Raw genomic sequence first — 23,140 nt, 5'->3', positions numbered from 1 at the left:
CCATATTCAACCGCATTCATTTTTTCCATTTAATTTTAAAAAGTGATCCTTTATTGACACGTACATACATTCCTTGAGGGATGGACGCACAATATTTTGGTTGGAGGTACCTCTCCTCCTGGTCACAAAAACAACTATTGAGTGACTTTAGCAGTATGTGTTGCTAATTTATTCTAATTTGCGAGAAACAAGCTGGAAAGCTATTTTTAAATAGAAATTCAAACTAGGGCTTCACATATTTTTTCTCCCCTGTGAATGTGCAATAAATCCACAGTAGATACTGTATATTCTTTGTAATCACTGAAGTGCTCACCTATTCTGGAAATTAAAGACCCTATCATGTTTTTCCTAAGAGCAGAGCCCATTTGTTCTGACAAAGCTCCAAACTGAGCAATCACATTCTACCTACCTAAATTCCCCCTGCACTTCCAACTGCATAAAGCATCCTTCTTCACTGTCCTAAAGTGCTGTGAAGTGTTCCTGTGAGCTGTAGTGTTCCACCCCAGAGGTGGGTGCATTTCAGTGATTGGAAAAGTGAGCTCTGTAAGCATACTATCTGTAAAACATGCTGTGGCCGCGCCGCCCAGTCTGGCCCGCCGGAGCAGGCTGCGGCCGCGCTGCCCAGCCTGCCGGAGCCGCTCCAGCCAGGTCAGAGACATCCTCCCCTGATAAGATGGGAAGGGATTGGATGGGGAGAGTGTGGGGGTCCTGGGCTAGGGAGTGGTTACTCCCCTGACTCCCAGCTTCTCCCCCCCAAAAAATTTCCCCACCAGTTGCTGTCCCGGCCCATCAGGGTAAGCAGCTGGCGTGCCAGGACACTTTGTTTACTTAGGTTTACTTCCTGTCTGCAGACGCTCGAGGTAAATAAACCATCTCGGCCCACCAGCGGCTTACCCTGATGGGATGGGAGCCAAAGTTTGCTGACCCCTGAATTATACGGTTGGCTTATGAATGCGTTATAAAAAATTTCCATTTTTACTTATCCATCTTGGGGGGTCGGCTTATAAACGAACCGGCTTATGATCGAGTATATACGGTAACTACTTTATATGCACAGGAGCATTGCTACTTTGAGATCCTCAGCTGAAAAGGGTCTCTTTATAAGAGCAAGGTGTGATCCTATTTCTATAGTTTAACCACCACCAACTACAACACCACCTGAAACAAACATTTGTTGACGTAGTGGTCTACTCAAGGGGCACCGCAGTTTCATGTTGCTTGTTCTCTGGCCTTCTGTTGTTCTTTCTGGGCCAGAGAACACACAAACCTCAGGGCATATAAGGTACATACCTGGAATGCAGCAAACCACATGAGCCAGTCCAGACGATAGTGGTATGGTGTTATAAGGCACGGCCTCCTCTTCAAATCCCCAGGCTTACATTTAAATTCATACTCCTCCCAAACTGCCATGGGATCATTGGGGTCCAGGCTGGAGGTACCTTGGAAGATGATCTCAGTTCGTTCCTTAGTAATGCTGTGGGAAATAATCATTGCGTTGTTATTTTCTCAGGCTGTGCCAAATCCTAAATACTGACAGTCAGCAAGGAACTGCCCCGTTAGCCTAAAATTTCTTTTATCCTGCCTTTAGCTTTTCGGCTAAGGTGAAATGTGATAGCAGCTTAACATTTTGATTCTGACAAGCGGCTGAGAACCAATCGATGGAAGGTACTTCTATGGATTCCCCCTTACCACCGCACCTAAGGACCTCACCATCTTTAATGTGTTTATCCCAGGAGGTCTCAAACGGGGAGTCAGGACCCCTCATGAGGTTATTACGTGGGGGGGTCGCAAGCTGTCAGCCTCCACCCCAAACCCCGCTTCACCTCCAGCATTTATAATGGTGTTAAATATAAAAAAAGTGTTTTTAATGTATAAGGGGAGGGGGGGTCGTACTCAGAGACTTGCTGTGTGAAAGGAGTCACCAGTACAAAAGTTTGGGAACCACTGGAGGATATGCCCAGGCCCAACGAAAGAGGTCCACGTCAGTCCTGGCAAGGGGACGGGACCCCAGTTGGACCACAGGAAGTCCCGGGCAGCCCAGAGGCGGGAAGCAGTTAGAGCAGGGAAGCCTGCTGGGGTTGCCGGGAACTGGGCCATCTAAAGAGGCACTGCCCCCTCAGAGGGACTGAGGGGTGGCAGGAAGAGGAGCCGGTAGGTCCGGTGGGACCAAACGTGGCAGAGGCGGTGACTGGGACTGACCCCACAAAAGGCTGGGACCCAGCCTGTCAGCGAGCCAGTTACTGAGAGAGAGAGACCCAGACGGAGGGGGCCCTGCAGGAAGCCGGGACCCAGACGGTGGTGGAGACAGTAGCTGTGGGAACCCAGACCCGGAGGGACAGCTCCCCGGGTGAAGAAACCCAGGCGGTGGCTGACTTGTTGGGCCTGTGGGCGATCGGGTGACGTAGGGCAGTGCTACTATCCCCATTCTATGGCTGGGGAATCGAGGCACACAGAGACTAAGAGACTTGCCCAAGGTCACACAAGGCAGAGCAGGGAATTCAATCCAGGTCTCTCAAGTCCTAGACTGGCGTCCTAACCACGAGATCAGCCTCTCCCCCTACTTGGTTTCCAGCACATCCCTTTATCTCAGCCATTCTGACAGTCTAATGGCAGCACACCCTCTGGCGTGCAAGGCTTAGCTGTGTGACTGCACGACTCGTGTGGGACAGTGGAGATTCGGGCAATCACAAAAGTGATCCACACTAACTCAGATTTTCGTGACGACCCATGTGCAAAAATACATGCGTGTCATCTGTGCGTGTGGCTGCCCTGATGGCACCCCCCGACTCTGGTATTTGCACATGCAATTTCATGTGACTCCATCTGCAGGATCAGCAGAGACGCTTCCAGCTGGGACGAGCTCAGCACAGCCCGTACCGGGCTGGCTTCCTTCAGGTTCACTTAGTAGAGCTGCCGGTCATGGAGCATTAGAGTTCCAGGCTGAGCCTCGGCTGCGGCAATGGGCAGGATACACGTACAGCCCGTCCAGGTTAATTGGTTATGTCTGCTCTAGAATGTGGCAGCCAGCTGGCATATACAACCCACCCCATATGGAGCACCCCCTAGCAGATTACTCCTGGGGCACCATTAACAACTGTCTGAAAGTGCCCAAGCGTTTCGCCATCCCAGCTGGAGGAGAAGTCTCACGGAGCCATGGCTCAGCAGCCGAGCAGGGCAGGGCGGCGTGTGAGCCATCACAACTGAAGCCAAGAGAAACAGAAAAGGAAAACAAGCTGGCTGTACCTAATTAGACATATAAAAACCACCCCAGCCTTACGGCAGGTCACACACAGACCTAAGTCTTATGACTTGCCAGCCTCCAAACAGCAAGGCAATCGGACAATGCAGACTGCAAGCACCACGCCACAAAAGGAGATCTATAGCGAGGCGCCCATGTCAAAATCCATTCCGCAGGGGCTTTTTTCCAAAGATCTGTCAGTGACGCTGCTCTACAATGGAGCGTTCTGTTTGCCACGGTGTCTGCATAACAGCATCATTCTAGCTATCAAACTGGTCCAAAACTCCTCCCCTAATTCCGTCCTCTCTTGGTCTTTCCACCACCAACCCAAGAAACTGAAAGCTCAGACAAGCCATTCCCTCCCGCTTTGCTTATTTCCAGTGATGGACACTTGCAACGAATGGACTGCCATTCATCTCAACTTATAATTGTTACCTGCCTTTAATAGATTTCTGGACTCTTCAGCCAAGTCCCATACGATACCTTCGGCTGAGTTATGAGCCGTGGCTAGCTGCCCAATGGTTACAAACACACTGTAAATCAGGGACACCAAATTACTAATAAAAGTAGGTTCCTACTGTGTGATTCAAAATATGTCAAGTTTCACATAATCGTATATTCATTATGAGCTGCAATCCTCTTTTTATTGGTTTACATAGGCTGGAATTACAAACATATTACAGCAGCATTTCATCACATGCTCTTTCGGTTCTGGTAACTGTTGAAACAAAAACCTTAGACTGAAGAGGAAAAAGAAAAACAACCCAAATACAACAAACTCCCATAATTCCAAGACTCCACCACTCTAAGAGGTGCAAGGATTAATACAACTTTGTTCTCACCACTCCTACCCTGCCCCCACCAATCCTCCTCCAAAACAGGGCTTTCACATGTCACGCAAAACACATCTATGTTTTAAAATGCGGAGGTTTGTTTTTTTATCGTGTTTGTTCAAAGCTTCCCTTTTTGCAGAGGCTGAATAGAAATGCCTGCTTGTTTGAAAGGTGGGTAAAAGATTATTTCAAAGCCCAGTGTGACTATGGGCTTGCTGCGTAGTTCTACTGCTCACGGCGTGACATGGCTTTTACAAAGGTTACATTTTTGTAACAAGGACCTAACACACCTGGGTAGTTACACTAGGTACCTGCTAAGCCAGAATCTTCAGCAGCCAATCAGATCCCTCTCTGTATAATGCCCCTTTGATAACAGTTGGCTGTTTTCTGGGGTACGATCCACAACCCACTGAAATCAATGGGAGCCGTTTCCATCCTTTGGCTCAGGCCTCTAGAGCAGTGGTTCTCAACCTTTTTGGGCTCAGGACCTATTTGTAAATGTTTACGACCTATCACGACCCACTACACAGTCTGGGGCCGGAGGCCCTGGGGTGGTTTCAGTTGGATCCTGCCCAGCACTCACTCCACCGTGGTGGCTTCAGCAGCTCCTATGCCGTGGGGCTAGCTGGGCTTGGCTCTCCACCCTGGGCATTGCAACCTACCGCCTCCCTGACTGGACCAAACCTGTGTGAGTGGAGCTCTGACCTGGCTCATGGGGTTGCAGTGCCACTCACTCAAATTTGGCCTACTCAGACTCCCCTTATCATGACGGCTGGGCCTAACCTGAGTGGTGCTGGGACTCCAGAGGTCGCAGTGCCTGGAGCAGGGAGATGAGCCCAGCCAGTCCCATGGGGCAGGAGCTGCCATGCGTCCCTTTGAAACATTCTAGCCACCCAGTTTTGGGTCCCAACCCATGGGTTGAGAAACCCTGCTCTAGAAAACATCTCATGGTCAGCACAGTGTGGGCCTGCGGCTGGCAGAAGCAGAGGTCTAACTATGAAAGACTGGCCAGTTTCATCAGGATTACCTCAGACCCTCCAACTGGGTTAAAAGGCTTGAGCCCAGTCCTTCCATTAGCTGCCTGGCTACAGCTCATATCGACTTCAGTAGGAATTGCGCACCCAGCTGGTAGGATGATCGAACTCCCGGCCCTCCAGTTCTACTTCCTCCCCGCAACATCCTCAAGAGATACAGATTAAATTCCAAACAGCTCAGTAACTGACCCAGAGGAACTAGCAGGCACGCAGATCCCACAATGGGTGTGCTGCGGGCACCTAAACACACTCTCGTCCGCATCAGCCCGACCTGGCTGCAAGCACAAAAACTGGGGAACTAACATGTTGTTTGTAAACCATCACTCCGCTTCTATTTTATACCCCTTTCCTCTCCCCTTTCTCTGTCTGGTCTATTCAGATTACAAGGTCTTCAAAGCAAGGAATGTCTCTTGCTCTAGCCTAGCACAATGGGGCCTCATCATCAATCGGCCCCTGCACGCTGTCGTAATACCAAAGCAACAACAACAGATTGCACATGCTATGTTGAGAGTCTTCTCCTTCCCTACCTCTCTGGTGTTACCGCAAAACCAGCCAGTTTCCAACCGTTAGATAGAGGAACAAGTCCTATGCAGTTGAAAGCAGTGATAAGTATTTAGCCTATGTGGACACTTGCAGAGATAGCTAGTATGACTACAATACGGTGGCCCAACCACCTAATGCAGAACTCTGTATGCTATCATGCAGAAGGCTCTTTTTCAGGGGCACTGTAGCAGGGTCGTCACCCCGCTCCTGCCCTGAAGGACTTAAAACAGGCCCGGGAGAGGGCTGTGGTGGGGAAAAGCTCGGCTGATTGGGGGAAGCAGCCACAGCTGGGGCCACGCCCCAATCAGGCCACAGCTGGCCCTATAAGAGGGGTGAGGGCCAGAGGCTGTAGGAGTCTCTCTCTAGCGGTGGAGAGAGAAGGACCTGGCTGCCTGGGAGCTGAGCAGGGTCCCTGAGATAGAGCAGGGCTGGGGAAAGGCAAAGGAGCTAGGGAGCTCCAGCCTGGCAACTCCCCAGGTGGCAGGCCTTGCTGAAGGCCTACAGAGGTACTGGGGTTGCAAAGCCAGCAGGTCCAAACCCCCCTTGCCAGTGATGAGTGGATTACAGACTGCAGTCCGCCCCAGTGAGCGGGGGCTAGATGATGACTGGCAGTAACCACTGAGGCAAGGTGGGGATAGAGGGTTGGGGGGGTTCCCCTGGGAGGGAGACCCAGAGACTGTGGGGGTACTGTAGAGGGCAGAACCCCGAGGGAAGGGGCACCGGGGTCTGGGAGGGACATGGGGACCAGTGACAAGTGGGACATTGGCCAGCAGAGGGCGCTCCGGAGCTGGAGAGCTAATTCCCGAGACAACCAGCAGGAGGCACTGTGCCAGTGATTCGTCACCCCCGCTACAGGCATCCTTATGACTTTCCTCCTGCCAGAGCAGAAAGGCAAGGCAGGTTCATGGAGGAGATTTTTCCAACTAGAGGGAGGGAGGAAGGGAGGAAGGAACACACACACACACACACACACACACACACACACACACGAGAGAAAAAAAATCACTCTAAATATGACCCATATGACTCTCTACCTTCTATGCATATTATCATAATGTTTTTATATCTAATATATTGCGCCCCTTAAGAACAGTTATAAATTTAAAGGAAAACTATAGTCAAATAAATTATAATACCGTAGGAGAGGATTTTGTGATCCCTTTCAAGCACACCCTTTCCCCCCACCATCCCCAATGAACGGCTACTCTGAACCGATCAGCTACCAGAAGGATTAAAAGAAATGTATAAGACACAAAGGCTGGCTAATTGACTATATTTCATGATGTTGATAGGAGAATAGAACAGAGCAGGTGTACTGTGGGTCTATTCAAATGATTAGTACCTTCCAAAAGCGCCGTACGTGTTTACTATCCTGAGCGGGTTGAATGAGGTGTTCATGACTTGTCTGGAATTAAGCAGGTTGAGCACGACAGGTATACTGAGATAGGTGATCAGGAGTCCAAATGAGACGTTCACCACTTTGCGGACACAGCAGCCTGGTTAGAACACAAACAGAACCAGAAAGGAAGTGACTTCACTGTCTGAAGTTGCTCATGATCAGTTCAGACCCTGCTTCTAAGAAGATAGTTTTTTTTCCCTACAATCCTTTCAGGTCACCTGACAGGCAATTTCAGAAGGCTGCTAACAGTTGGTGTCAGCTCCCTTTCAAGCTAAAGTGGATGAATTCTTACATGTAATCAAACAAATCCTCGCCAGTAGGCCATGAAATCTCTCTCCAAAGATCTGCCTTTCTCTAAATAGTCTGAGAAGGGGCTGAAAAGAAAAATGTCTAAAATGTTCGAGTAATAACAGTTTTAGTTTAGGAAAAAACCACAGCTGGCATTTAGACATTGTTCAAAATTGCCCTCCTTGTTTTTAAGACTCTCCATGGACTCCCTCCAGCTGATTTTAAACCCTCTCTATTCCCCATCATGGTTCCTAACACCAGCCTTTTCCTTGTCCTTCCTCACCACTGGTGGAAGAGAGACCACTCCTCCACAGCTCTTACCACTGGAATTTGCTTTTCTGAATCTCCCTGCCACTGACACAACTCCTCTCTTTGATTCTCATCTCTTCCCTGGCTAGTGCCTCTGTACACTTCTCTTTCCTTTGGCTACCACTTATTATTTCAACTTCAGAATTGCATTATTTTATGTTGCAAAGTGCTTTGGAATATGGCCTGCATGAAGGACACGGCAAACGAGACTGGTGTTGTACTGGATAAAATGAAGTATTTCAGTCAGACAAATAAGCTAAGGCAGCCTCTAAAGGGTTTTTGTGCTTATGATGATTTTTAATGTAATGTGGACAGTCAAAGGAGAAGACTCAAAGCAGATGCACGTAGCTTTCCTCCTATCTCTGCAGGAGCGGGATGGTTATTTAAACTTCTCATGCAGTCTGAATAATTGTTTAGTCTGGGAATATTTTTGGAGAATCACTTGATTCGGGTGGGTTATCTAACCCAGCCCCCTGCATCGCAGCAGGGCTGCCTCTGTGATCAGGCAAAGCAATACATAAGTGGCTCAGGGAATTTGTTTTGTCCTTCAGATGGCCTGAGGCTTCTAGCCTGTAAGGGAAAAAACCAAATCAGATACGAACACCAATGACTGCAAAGTTTTATTGCGAATGTTGGTGCTCCCCAGGTCAGCATTTGTCTGGATGCTGTCTAAGGGTACGTCTTCACTTACCGGAGGGTCCGGCGGCAGGAAATTGATGTTCTGGGATCGATTTATCACGTCTGGTTAAGACGCGATCAATCGATCCCGGATCGATCCCGGAAGTGCTCGCCGTCGACGCCGGTACTCCAGCTCGCCGAGAGGAGTATGCGGCATCGACGGGGGAGCCTTCCTGCCGCGTCTGGACCCGCGGTAAGTTCGGACTAAGGTACTTCGAATTCAGCTACGTTATTAACGTAGCTGAATTTGCGTACCTTAGTCCGAAGTGGGGGCTTAGTGGGGACCAGGCCTAAATATAGGCCTGATTCTGCATACCCCTGCTTCTCGGACTTAGGGTGACCAGAGAGCAAGTGTGAAAAATTGGGACCGGGGGTGGGGGGTAATTGGTGACTATATAAGAAAAAGCCCCAAATATCAGGACTGTCCCTATAAAATCGGGATATCTGGTCACCCTACTTGGACTCCTCTGCCACTAACTGGGTGAATGCAGGATCTGGCCCTTTGACAGTCACCTCATTGGGGCCACAGGTCGTCTCTTCTTGCATGGCTATAAAGCACCACAGACACCTACAGAACTGTGTTCATCATAACCATGCCTTCCAAGTTGCACCGATCTGATCTTCAACCACAGTTACAGTATAATCCATGTGGAGAATGGCAACAGAAAGGAGTGAAACTGGCGGAAGAGGTGCAGGGTCTGCTTTGCAGCCCAATTAATGGGAATCTTGCCATTGACTTCAGTGAGATTTGGATCAGGCCCTTAGATACCAAGGCGCAGATCCTTAACGGTACTTAGTCACTTAAGTCTCATTGAAATCAATGGGAGTTGGTGCCATGAATATCTGGTCTCATGTGACAGGCTCCTTATAAAAACCTTCACATGAACAAAAGGGGCACAAAATGCCACACACTCCATTCTTCTGACTCTTGGGATTAACATTCCTCTAGGACTTTTGCTACACGGCCCTCCTGTCCAAGGCACCGACTCAGCAATGCATTATTACTCAGCACGTGCATAAGCGCTTTCTGCAACAGGGATGGATTTAAGCTGGGACTGAACCCAAGTTTGTAGCAAGTGTGGGAGGTTCTTCTAAGTAATCCTTAACTTGTGGTCTGGGGGACCCATCAGAGAATGTCATGGAGTACATTTAGGAAGTTGAGTCATAAGAGGAGCTCTCTCATCCTCAAAACGATTCACAGATTGGTAAATTGAAGAACCATTTTTCTGTCTCTTCTCCCACAAGACAGGCACAGGTTTGCTCAGAGCGACTGAAAAACACACAACTCAACAGGAGATCTCTAGCATCACTCCAATCACTGGATTTACCAGCCCTGCTGGAAAGCGACTTGGAATTTAAATGCTGCAACTAAAAGAGATTTCTTCTAGTAAAATATTTAAAATAAATACATGTGTAATGAAACGTAATGAGCATTACTGAAACAAAACACTTCTGTTTAATAAACGGCATAATCTGAGGTGGATCGGGCTTGCTTCGAAAGAACGACAGGCAGGCATTTTATTTTGTAAACATGTTTTTGTCTTTCCGAAGGATGTTTGGTATATTTAAAAACTAGCATCTGTAACTGATGTTGATATTATGTCCAATTTGTTGCTTATATATTGTTTATACAAATCCTAGAAACAGTTCTACATCTGTTACCCAGATAAGTAAATCCCCCTTCTCTCTGCGCTATCAGTTCTCTTTGGGGATATGATTTTATTTTTGTTAAATCTTAGCAGTGTACATTAGCCACATGCTTCATTGTTCCTTTTTTATTCAGATTAACAAAACTTCTATTTACTTTTTCATGCTATACCTGTAGGCCAAACTATATGCCCAGGGAAATTTGACAGCCAAGTTCTTGATGCTCGAACAAGCCCAGCATTCTTGACAAAGTCTGATAGCCCCACTCCTTAAAATTTGTGAGACGATTTTATGCCCTCCCCCCTCCTTTTTTTTTGGTTTGGCACCACATTAAATTACTGATTTAATTCCAGAATCAAAACGTTCTGCTTATGTTGGAACAATGACGACTCCCAAATAGTCTACAGACATCTGGACAGAGCTATTATGTCCATCGTGTCAGTGGCAAATGCTGCAAAACTGCAAGTGTGATAAATGTGAAAAACGTTTTCCACATTTAAACATAAAAAAAATACCACACTGAAATTCTGGTCCCATGGACATCAACGGGAGTGTTGTTATTGACTTCAGTGGAGACAAGTTTTCTATTTGATACATCTGATGCTTTTCCTCATGCTGAATAGTACCTTAAAATACTCCTACTGAAGTCAATGGAACAAGGTGCCACGCACCAGGAGCAACGATATCAGAATTTTAGCTTTAGAGGCTTATTTTTCTATAAGCAAATACAACCTGCACTAACACCATGTAAGTATCCCCCCATGTAGCTGGAGGATAGAAGTGTATAAGTCAGCTCCTACCTCTGTGCTAATGGTTCTTTAGTGGAAGTAGCAGAGGCTTAGGTTTGAAGATCCAGAAGTCCTTCAATGTGGATGATCCCACTAGGGAATTGTCACACAAAGATACTTCCCTTCCCCTGCATACATAATAATAAGGCCTAGCTCATGTAAAGCGCTTTCCAAAGGAGGTATCATTATCCCTATTTTACAGGTGGAAAAACGGAGGCACAGAACGGTGAAGGGACTTGCCCAAGTTCACCCAGCAGGCCAGTGGCCGAGCTTGGAATAAAAGTGATAAGAGCACTAGGTAGATAAGATTTTATTCCTCACAGGAATGACCTACCGTATCTTAAAGGAAGTCTCTGTCCTGCTGACTGTTTGGCTTGTATCTTCAACACTTGGTCCTTCACACATCCCTCTTTGGAACTGAACAGGAATCCCAAGCAGGTGTCATCAAAACAGGCAATGCTGGGCACTATGGTTAACCAGTTGAGGAAGCTCAGGTTCCCACTGATAATTAAGACCACCTAAGTAGGAAAGAATGAAAACAATGAAGGCAGGGGAATGCACTGAAAAAGTGTCATCTGGCCAGGTTTCCAAGCAATTGTGTCCCAACCTTAGTACAACAGCATTTGTCTATAAGTGGAAAGGAAACGTCCATGTGCACAATGGTTTGTTCTCTTGAAACAAGGTTAGGTACAATGATAATTACAGCTGCAGTGACTGGTTTGGAACAGTACGACTGTAACGAAGTATCTGGGAGTCTGAAAATGCCCTGCCAACCTGTAGAGAAACCTCTGCCGTCATTGTGGTCATCCTCTGGGGAAGGCCTCAAATCTCAAACATCATTTCACTTGCCGTCGCCGGTGGATCTTGAAGACAGGGCCAGACAGCCCTGTGCCAAAGAGGCTTTCACCTGCTCAAGCTCATGGAAATGTTGAGTGGATCCATTTAAAACAAAAAAATTACTTTAAAAATATGTATAAACATTTGTGCCCGGTTGCTTCTGCACTGCAAAGGGGGTTCCCCGGGCATTATTTCCTGGCTCTGGAGGGACCGTGCACTGAGCTAATTTTAACTGGAGACCCAAGTGCACATTGACACTGTGTGATAGTTGCAATCCTACAGCTACTCTAAACCACTAAAAACACCACAATAAAAAAGTGTGTGTGTGTGTGTATATGGGGGGGGGGGGAACGTTATGAAAAAGGGTTAGCTAGGACCCTGGCTCTTCAGACAGCGAGAAAATGGCAGAGCTTCCTCCATCTACAGTCATGGAGGAGGAAGAACTGAGTGGCTGTAGATGGCACTTCTCTCATATAACCTCAGACACGCAATGTCTGGTGACAATTCCCCTGCAACAGCCCCGGCTTTCTGCCCACCTCTAGAAGCAACCGCCTCAAAGAACTGCCATCACTGGTAAGTAACCACTTTTTCTTCTTGGGGTGACCACAGACAGGAGAAACGCCCCTAAGGCGTGTACCGTAATACCATACAGAGCACATACCATAGTAAAGTGCTTGAAACAACAGTGAGCACAGTCCTTTCTCAGAAGCTATTTACATGCATTCAATAGCACTGACAAGAAAACCCTGGATACCGCGTTATCACAATCCTGCACCCATTTCTCTGCTAAACTTCCTCTTGTCTCAGATTACCAAAGACATGGCAAAAAACCCCACTACACTAGAGACCCGAACATGCTCCCACGGACACTCAAAGTGGGTTCTGCCATTACTTTCAGTGAGAAAAGGATCTCCCGTGCATGGTGACTTGATTTCCCTACTCACCTCTGTGACTATGCTGTTGTTTGGGTCCATGTTTGATTGTCTACGTGGTTACTTCCTGATTATGCCCACATGTCGGGGAAACCAAGGTTTCAGAAACCCTAGAGGAAAACTTTGGCACTTCTAATTAAAAAACAGCCCTTAAATATCTGTGTATGTTTTTGAAGAGGTATTTTTTATTTTAGCTTTTATTACCCATTTATGAGGATGTTTTGCATGTGTAACGCAGAACAGAAAAAGTGGGAACATTTGAAAGCTCTTGGAAGAGCATAAATATTTGTATTTTGTAAGCTGTATAGGACAGGTTTTTGAGATATAGGATATTTTTTCTTCTCATTACAATGATTTGAAAATCCAAGGAACTTTCTTGCACCCAGTTCCCCAACCAATCTTAATGAGTCTAAAGCAGTCATTTCTTGGTCACAGTCCATTTCGGCGTGGTCATGAATCACATGCTTTCAGAGCATATGGCTTTATTTTACAGCCTTAAAGTTACATGATGTCACTTTTTTGCCATTTTCATGGGTCAGCCACAGAAAAGATGGAGCTACATCTCTGCTCAGGCTGAATTACAAACCCAAATTCGGAGTCTTTCATTAGAACTCCACATACCACTTGAACACACAGGACAATTTCTCCATCATTATTATTGCTTCCCACTCTCAAAACTCCCCTGATGTCACTGGGGTTGCAGAGCTGTCAAGGAAGGCAGAATTTTGCTCTTTTATGCACTACAGAGCAGTGAGCATCATTCTAGTTCAATCTATTTAGCTTAACAAAGAGAAGGTTAGGCGTGACTTGGTTATACTCTATAAGTATCTACATGGGGAATGAATATTTAATAATGGGATCTTCAATCTAGCAGGGAAAGGTATAACATAATCAAATGGCTGAAAGTTGAAGCTAGACAAATTCAGATTGGAAATAAGATATATATTTTTAACTGGAACTGGCAGACTTCATTACTGACAATTTTTAAATCAAGATTTTAGTCAAACGATCTACTCTAGAAATTATTTTGGGGAAGTTCTCTGGTCGGTGTTATACAGGAGGTCAGACTAGATAATTACAATTTGGAATCTACGAATCTATGAATTACCAGGTGAACAAGTACCAAACAGCAGCATCTGTGTGGTACTGCCCTTATTTCATGTGCTTAGTGGTAACTATTGATAAGGGTTGATGGGCAGCATGAAATAAAATGAAATAATTTGAAATGAAATAAGATGAAATAATTTCCCCTGTTTTACCACAAAAACAACAACAACAACACATGTAGCCCTCAGGTCAAATCCTGAGATCCTTAAGACCTTGTCTACACAGAAACTTGCATGGGTTCCATGAAACTGGTGCAAACCCCTGTGTGCACACTCTTATTTTAGAGGCTTATTGCTGTTTGTCTTCAACCTGTTCCTAATTAACTTAAGCTAAACCGAAGCAGGCCTGGATTAAACCAAAATAAAGAGTGTCCACACAGACTTTTTACCGATTTAATTAAATCTGTTTAGAATTACACCATATTCCATCATCTTCACCATATGACCATCTCAGTTAGAATTATCTGAATATCCTATTACTAGTCCCCTGATTTTCCCTTTGCAGTATCCTCAAGTGTGCTCATACAGTTTGGCTTCTTTCTTTCCTAGGCAAGTTCTCCTGTTTTGCATACTCAGTCTCCCGACTTTCTAGAGTCACTAAAATGCTGTTCTACCATTGAAACATTAATAAAACACATACTATTGGTCTGAGGCCTTTCAGCTGATGTTCTATTAAAATAATTTAACTTTACTCATTAAAACAAAATCAAAATCATATCATTTATTTGTCTGACATGGGCATAGTTTTGTTAAGTCCATATTTGCAAGTTGCAATGTTTGAAAATGCTGAGAGGACATTCAAGGAGCAGTGCGACAGCATCCTAAAGGGGCGAGCCATGCCCAATTACAGCACATTGCAAACGTCTTCACTGCTTTTTGGTAAACAAAATTACTCTCTTAGCCCATGTTGGATAATTACTCAGAATTATTAAAAAAACACCACCACTTGGTTCTGAATGACATACACATGTAAGTTCCTGGGATGTAACATGTGGTACTCAGAGCAGCAAATGTGTATATAGTTCTCACTCTGATCCATGAATGGTTTAGCTTTAAGTTCAATGCATATTAATCAGCCTGTATTCATGAATGTATTTCTCACCTAGCTACTTTGTTGGGAAACCATGTTCTTGGTTTTTATTTGATTTTCCTTGCACTATTGCGGTAATATTAAGAAAATAATTCTCTGGTTTGCCAGTTTGACACAGGATCACTTTACAGCTTTATAAGTAGCAACTGGGTGGTCTGTTACACTCATTTTTTTTTCAGTAGTGATTCACCTCTCTTTATTGCTTGGAAGTCAGAAGCAAAAATATCTTATTTCCACCAGCCCTTAAAAATCAGGGGATTCAAAAATAATATAGGTTTGGCATTTTTTGGTCTGTGGGTGGAATTATGAACCTGACAAATTTTTAACTTGAGTTACTCAAATTGAATCTTGTGGATCACAATTGGGTATTTGATTAATATAAAGGCATCAATGAACAAATTCAATAAATGGTTAATATTATACCCTTCCCGGGGGGCACAAATACCATTTAATCCTGAGGTTGGCCAAAAAAAACAACTTCTACTTGGAAGTCAATTAAGTGATCAGTGAAACTGTCATTTCTTCCACCTCTACGATTGTTGGCTGTCCTAACGATGCGCTTCTTGGCCACTTCTGGAAAGAGGTTATGTTATGTGACAGATCTGTCTGGCCAATGCTAAGACTGAAACTCTGTCAGCTGAGTAGCAACTGTCTTCTGCAGTTCTGATCCTTTAGGCCCAGGATACCTTGGGGTTAGTCGACCCTCATGATTCAGACCCGTATTTGCTTTGGCTGCCAGAGCACATTTATCTAATCCTCCCTTTCTCCACACAACTTCCTAATCCTTCATGTTTTACTTTCTCCTCCCAAAGAAAGAAAAAGCATTGGAGGGAAGCTTCCATCTGTCCTCCAGAGAGCACCAGCGTATCAACCAACCTAATTCATCTCACAGCTGGAGGAGCAAATATCTCCAATAACGTAATAGGATAGAGCATTGCACTGGACTGCAGGGGATCTGGCTTCTAGTCTTGGCTCTGCCACTAGGCTGCTGGTTGACCTTGAGCAAGTTACTTTCCCTATCCAAGCCTGAGTTTCCTCATCTGTAAAATGGGTATAATGAAACTGGCCTCTGAAAAGCTGTTTGGGGTCTGTGGATGAAAAGCACTATACAGATGTTATTCTACCTATGTGCAGATGGAACAATTGTCCCTTTGCCATCAGATGTGTAAAGAATGATAGTTCAATATGCATCCTGCATAACAACCAATACTCCTTTTACAATATTTTAAAGGCTTATACATACTATGCACTACAATCAAGAAGAGTATGTTGCATCCTCTCTTACCTACTTCTGTACTATGCCATCGTTAGCCTGGTGCTTGACTTGTATTTATAAGTGTACACCTCTCTTTTGCTGGACAATATTGAAATGCACAATTATAACAAACAGATGGTACCAACCCCCGTGGTGATTTTTTTTTTATTAAAGCACAGTATTAATCATGGTAATTGGGTAGGAACTTTAAGGTTATAAAACTACAGCATGTCTAATGAGCAAACTCCTTATAGGAGGAACTGAGGTTTTTAATCTAATAATGTCAGTTTTATGGATTATGACTGGAGTTTTATGAAGTGTGATATGAGATACTGTGGATTCATGGCTCTCGCTGGATTAATTTGGAAAAGTAGTTTTCCTGGTTCTAGGCCCAAAAACAATTATTCCTTATATTTCTGTCCCCTGCACTGTTACCAAACCCCTCTGTCAGAAAATGGGCACCTACCCCTATAACTCTTTACAGGTTACACTTCTTTGTTCGGCTGTTTATTTCTTTATTTTTAAATCAGAGATTGTTGTAAACGTACAGTAGGTACTAGAAGCTCATATTCTTTGTAACAGACTGTATATTTGTCCAGCAGGAACAGCAACAATAGCTTGTAAACAGTTAAACACAGTCTAGGGATGTCTGTGAATTTGCAGGCTACACCAGATCATGTGGATGTGGTCACTAGTTAGTACTGGAGCGTGTGTGTGTGTATATATATATATATACCCCCCCACACACACACAGTAACTTACACATGTCCAGTAGCCAGGTCACTTGGGGCAGGTATCAATTTTTAAGAGACAGGGCACAAATTATATTTATCATTGGGAAAAAATATCCAAACAAATTCCTCTCTCGCATAACATAAATGACAAACTCCTGCTCACTTTGCTCCAGCAAAAGGCCTGCAAAGGAAGAGACTGTCTCATCTATGCATTGGCAGAACAATATATTCTAGCTCTTATATGGCACTTTTCATCCGTAGTCCTCTCTGTGTCACAGACCCATGCGCTCAAGTTGTTGAACTAACCAGGAGAGTACAGTTCCTCCCCTTGGAAGATCCTGGCTGTCGCTATTCAGGACTTGGGGATGGTCCCTCAGCTGACTTGAAATGTCACAGTGGGGAAGGAAGCAGATTTCTTAGACAGGGCCCCAGCCTTACACGGCTTTCTAGATCAATGCCAAGCCACTGCACACAGGAGCCAGGAGGTAACCAGTGGAATCATTTGAGAACTGGCACACTGCACTTCCTGCAGCTATCCCAGGCGAACATCTGCATCCTGTTTCAGCTGAAACTTCTGAATGGTATCTCTTAGTTAGTCCGACTCCTTGGCTTTTCACTGCATCGATAACGCACTGCCAGGTTCCCGTGTGTTACACACAGATGAGAAAAGGCAGTTGTTGGCCACCAGGTTGCACTTGGTGAGCTGGGAACAAGCGGGAGTTCAAAGATGTCACCAAACAGGACATCTCTTGGAGAAGAGGCAGGTGAATTCTCCTCGTACTGGGTGAAGGGAAAAGAAAGAGAGAGCAGCCTTCAATCTCACCGAGCTCAAGATGTTTTCCCATCCTACCACCATCGGCTCTAGCTTGTCCGGATGGAGCTTTGGCCACCTCATTCTCTTTCTAGTCCAAGTCTCTGCTAGTTGTGGGGAAATCAGACACAACGCACCAGCTGGGTTTGATGAAGAAGATGGTGGGTGAAACCCTGACTCCATCAATGGTAAAGCTTCCATCGGCTTCATTAGTGGCAGGATGTCACACAGAGAGCTGTGTGTCACCTGTGTCTTTATGGCATTGCAACCAGGATTGTTCCCTATCTCCCTCTGCCCTCCAATTCACACTGAGTGCGAGGGGGGCTGAGGGGAGAGGGGCTCGCAGGTGGGGAATGAGAAAGGGAACTTTGTAGAGCCCCAACGGGAGAGCAGTTGGGATGGATGAGCAGCTGCCCAGTCAGGGCAACTGGTCTTTCTCCAGCACTAGCAAATTAGCCACCAGCGTAACCAGTGCAGTCCCCATGCCAAACCCAGAGTGCAAGTGACCCAGGGAAATCAGGGAGCAAAGTTGTTTCACTAACAACTGTTCTGCTTCTCTTCTATGCCTACCTCTACGCATGGAGCACCCTTCTTAGGCTGGCCTGCAAAGCCTCTACTCTTTCCTCTTTTAAAACCCTCCTGGAGACCCACTCTGTCTGTGATACCCACAAGGAATTGTCTGAATCAAATGTTTTACATGTTCAGTCTATTTTATCTCAGGGGGAAAAAACCTCCAGTGATCCATTGTGGGTTGCCCTAGCCACTGTTCAATCATTGTCTTGTCTTACTGGCTTACCGAGGTTATTCCTCTTTTCTTCCCATCCCCAGTGCCTTGTCACCTTCTCATTGCATCGTGTCTGAGATTTGTTTGCTAGCTCCTCGGGGCAGGTATCATACATTTTACCTGCAGTGAGAATTGCCTAGCAGTCTTTTGTTTGTAGTTAAAACAACAGCCGCAATAAGTGTAGAGGCCTTTACCCATGAAAAATTGGGATGGGATAGTTCGAGGCAGACTTCGGGCTTCCTCAACTTTCGTTTTTTTCTTTGGTTAAATAGTTAACTTTCCTCCTTTGAAATCTCCGGCCCCTTCTCCAAAGAATCCCCTCCCACAGTGACAATCTGAAATTCATAACATCGTGAGTCGGCCCTTCCTGCAAAAAGATAGGAAGGACAAGCCTTGAAAGCCAAATTTGATTTTAATGTGCCTCCAGTTACTTGCGTACCATGAAAACATAGCCTCCCACAAAGAAAAACAGGCTATGATTCCCCCATCTGGTTTCAGTTTGAAAAATACTTATATATGTAGTTTTTCCCCAAAAGTTATTGTAGGCACAGTCAAGAAATTCCCATTAAATGACAACAGCAAGTACATTTAATTTTCCCCTATTATTCATTTAATCTCTTGTTCACTTTTTGACTCTATCTACATGAGGATTTAATCTGTTTTGCAAAACTATTTAGTGCACAGTAACACACAGGAAAATAATTACCTCTCTCCACTCGTTCTGTTTTATGCCGCAGATAAGCCTGTTTTGTGAATCCCAAAGAAATTCAGAAAGCTATCAGAACTGCCAGGAGAAAAAAGGGCTAAATAGGTCACCCAGATAAGGTCTGAAAGAGGGAAGCTGGCTCGACTCCAGCTTACATTCTTGCATGCAGTGAGTTTGGTGATCTCAGCTTAATCTCCATCACAAAAGCAGCTCACATCACTTTTACACAATCTGCTTTTGCTGTCACAGCTAAAGAAAGCCCCCACTCAGCCGGAGAAAGGCTGAGTCCAGAGACTCCCCTCTGAGTTAGGGTTTATACCAGGCTGCAGATTTATGGGTGTACGCAGATGTGGTGGAAAATGTGTCTCATACATTCACAGGGCAAGAGAAATGCATCTCAATGGCCTTCTCACCCTAGGAATGCAAAGAAACAAGACCCCAAGAAACAATTTCAAAATTCTGTTCTCCAATGTACGATTAGAATAGCATTTGTTTATTTGCTCTCTCTGAAGAACTTCGCAAACTCCTCTTTTCCCCTTTCCCCCTCCTCCAGTTATGAAAGGAGGGTTCTCGTCCCAGCTCTCAGGGTATGTCTACACTGCAATTAGACACCGGCAGCTGGCCTCTGCCAGCGGACTTGGGCTCGCGGGACTCAGGCTAAGGGGCTGTAGATGTTCGGGCTCCCCTGTCTCCGTTAGCCAGATTTCCAAAACGGACACAATAGCACGCGGCCTCGCTCGCACAGGGAATCGTGATATGATGATACCACGAATAATCAGTAATCATACACGTGCTGCAGTATAAGCTGTATAGTAGACTCCTTTACCTCGTGGCCTGTATAGCCAAGAACTAGCAAAAAGTAGTTTCCAAGAGTAAATGCTGAAGAACAAACAGAACTTATCTTAATGTTACCTCCTCACTCATCCTTTCATGTAGGATGAGATCAATGCTAAAGGAGTTAAAGCTGGTCTCGCTGCCTTTATTCATAACATGCAGCAAGAATTTACAAGGCGTATTTTTATTTCAGGAAATTTTATACATTTAACTCAATTACCGAAGTATTGTATGCGAATTTGGGATCGGTTGCTCGCTTTGGGTCTGAAATACAAGCCGCCTCCCACCACTGCCCTTCGCCTTGCAGAAGGAAGACATGTCATCAAATTACTGACTTTGACACGTTTATTCTGCTTTGTTATGCAACTACCTCTTGGTGTTGCCTGATCCATTGACTCTTTTGCTAAAAGCTTGTGTTCCAAGTGAATATATTTCAGGCAAAATAGCTGCAGATGGACTGTTTTTGTAAGTGTTGGAACAATACAAAATGAATGAATGATTTTACAGAAAGATGGAATATATCGCTACTCTGCTCTGGATTATCAACAGTGTTCCAGCCTTGATGGTAAAGTTACTTCCTACAGAGGAAGCCGTCACAAAGCTATTTAATGGCAAACCCTTTGCAGAGATTTGGTGTAACTTCTGAGACCTTGTTATTTATTTATTTAGCCAATGACCACAGGCTGCTTCTCTGGACCAGCAAGTCCCAATGGGCATTTCAGCAGCATCTTAAACTGTGATCTCATCAGCTCTCTGAAAGTAAGGCCCTGTTTCTGACTCCTTCACTCACATGGAACAGTAACGCATTCCTGGGATTGGGCCTGTTCGGTTTTTGGATGGGAGGTTCCTCCGGGGATATACCCAAAGGGTGACAGAAAGTGAGAAGGGCGATTTAGTCAGTGACGGTCTTCCCTTGGAGAACCACATTCTGATCTCACGCTACGGGTGCACATCAGGAACAACTCCAGCTCTTAGAAGAGTAGCCCTTCAGTGGTTGTTTTAGCTGAGAGATTTTAACTCAGAAGGCTGTAGCTGTTAGCAGACGAGTCAATGGATCGGCAAGAGGCATTCTGCATAAGCAAGCTGCAAAGGAGAATAAATGTGTCAAAGCCAGGAACTTGAAGACATCTCCTTAAGTCAGCCAGGAGTAGGGTAGAAGGAGGTGGCAGCATTTCAGACCCAAAGCAAGTTACTCTTGGTTTGTGCCAGCATGAGATCAGAATCTGGCCCTGAGTCAGTACTGAAAAAATGCTTTAGTATGTAATTAGGGGGCCCTGTGTGGTCTTTGACATGAGATGTAAAATTGAGGCCCTGATTACTCATGGTCATAAAAGATATCATGGAATTTTTTGCAACATTAGATCGGGTGAGAGTTAGCTGCATCCACCTGGCCAAACTTCAACTCAGGTAATTGCATTTGGTGCACCTACATTCTCCATGCAGTTTCAAATGATTATGATACCCTTCACATCCTCTCCCCCAAAACACCGTATAGCACTGAGGCATGCTGCTGGACAGCTGCTACATTCCACCCTATAGATCAGTGCATTTCAGTGGAGGATGAAAAGAGTTTTGTATATCTAGTTTGCAAAGCGCTTGGGATCCATCTAAATAAAAGTGTAATATCAAAATCAGATGATTCTGGTTATAAAACACTTCAGGCTTTCTTCATTGAGCACAATGCAAAGTTTAAGATCTCATATTCAGAGGTACCCAGAGGCTGGGTTCAGAAGCAGGAGCGAGTGTTTATTGATTAAATGAGCTAATCGGAATGAAGTCAAAGAGCATATTTTATTTTTTCCACATCTAATAACAATCCAAGCTTTTCACTAACCAGCTCAGTCCTGATCATTAAAACAAAGCGTTTAAAGCCAATGGAGAGGTAACGTTTAGTTCTGAAAAAGCAAAGATCTGGAGAATCATCATTTTGAGTTAAAATCCAGGACAACTGCTCTGTTTCACTGGCATCTCCAGAGCGTTTAGGCTGGGAAGAGACCCATCTCGCAGTCTGGGAGAGCACAACCTAGGTGGAATTCCCTATAATAGAGCTGGTCAGAACATTTTAGAGGAAATTTTCGTCGGAATTTTCTGATCTGTTGAAATCGAAATGTTTTGCCGGACAGTGTCAATTTTGACAAAATTCTGCTGGAACCCTACCTGCCAGGCAGGTTTCAAAATTTGTGTGATCTCCTGGAAGCTCATCTGCCTGGTCCTTAGCAGCCTGCCTGGAGCGCTGATGGGGAGCTGAGAGCTTGGAAATCTTTGCTCCCAGGATCCCAGTTCCCCAGCAGTGCAGGCTCCCGGGCTTCCCAGGGTCCCTGGCAGCTTACCATGACAAGAACCAGTGCAAAGTAATTTCCAAGAGAAAATGCTGAAGAACAAGTTTCCAACTAAGAGACCTTAACGTAAAGTTACCTCCTCACTCATGTTTTGATGTAGGATAAGTTCAATGCCCCTTGCCCGGGGCGCCCAGTAGAGCTGGGCAAAGAACTGTAATTTCGTTTTGTGTAGAATTTCAACATTTCTGGTTTTCTATCCAAACTGGAACGAAACAATCTCAAAACCCTCCACGAAATGGAACGACTGTTCTCCGCCCAGCTCCACCTAGATGTCTTTCTTTCTGTCATAGCAGCTGCAATCAGATCACGCCACGGATTGCTTCTGCAAAAGGCCCTACCACGAGTAAAGTCCTCCGGTTAAGGCTCTATGCTACATTTTCACTCATGCTCTCCTGAAGTAGCTGGAAACATATGTAGGTTCGAGCAGACTTAAAACCCGCCTGCAATCCAAGAGGGTTCAGAAGATAAAACAGAACTGCAGCTTCTGTCATCTGGGAGGATGGCCCAGGTCCAAGCAGAAGCAAGTGAGAAACAAAGTGAATTGACATTTCCATCTCGTTTCTATTAGCTGGAATTACACAATTGGGTGTAATTGAAAGTCTCGGCTCGCAGTGGGCATTAAACCAAAAGCTCAATTTCCTCCCTCTGCCAGATAAGAAAGAGAAATCCATTTAGGTTGGAGATGGGGACAGGGCAAAGTGACTCATGCTCATGCTACTGCCGCGCTAGCTCTGCCCGCTAACTGATAAAAAGCACAATTAAATTTCCCTTGCCACTGGCTTCTTAATCTTAATGCAACCAGCTCTTGTTTTACTGTCTTTCCCTGTAATGCATTATGTTGGAGTTAGGAACTATGGAAATGTAAGTGAAACCACCCTGTAAAAAAAAATGAGTTATCCAAAGGTTTTGCTGATCTGTTTGTCCTTTCCTCACCATCCTAGCTTTGCCACCATCT

At 45.1% G+C, this 23,140-nt stretch overlaps 1 protein-coding gene across 2 annotated transcripts in view; it reads right to left on the bottom strand.

Annotated features, from left to right (window-relative positions):
- The window catches only part of LMF1 (lipase maturation factor 1), a 340,789-nt gene that overhangs the window by 32,898 nt on the left and 284,751 nt on the right, over nt 1-23,140 (bottom strand). For both annotated transcript variants that reach the window (XM_054042585.1, XM_054042587.1), the window contains 3 exons: nt 11,092-11,275; nt 6,991-7,144; nt 1,291-1,474 (listed from right to left, as the gene is read on the bottom strand). In XM_054042585.1, coding sequence (XP_053898560.1) covers nt 1,291-1,474; nt 6,991-7,144; nt 11,092-11,275 — 522 coding nt within the window. The remainder of the gene's footprint in view (nt 1-1,290; nt 1,475-6,990; nt 7,145-11,091; nt 11,276-23,140) is intronic.

This window comes from Malaclemys terrapin, chromosome 10 (genome assembly GCF_027887155.1).
Source record: "Malaclemys terrapin pileata isolate rMalTer1 chromosome 10, rMalTer1.hap1, whole genome shotgun sequence".
NCBI lineage: Eukaryota > Metazoa > Chordata > Testudines > Emydidae > Malaclemys > Malaclemys terrapin.
The sequence above is the reverse complement of the archived record's forward strand: the minus strand, read 5'-3'. Positions and strand labels throughout refer to the sequence as shown.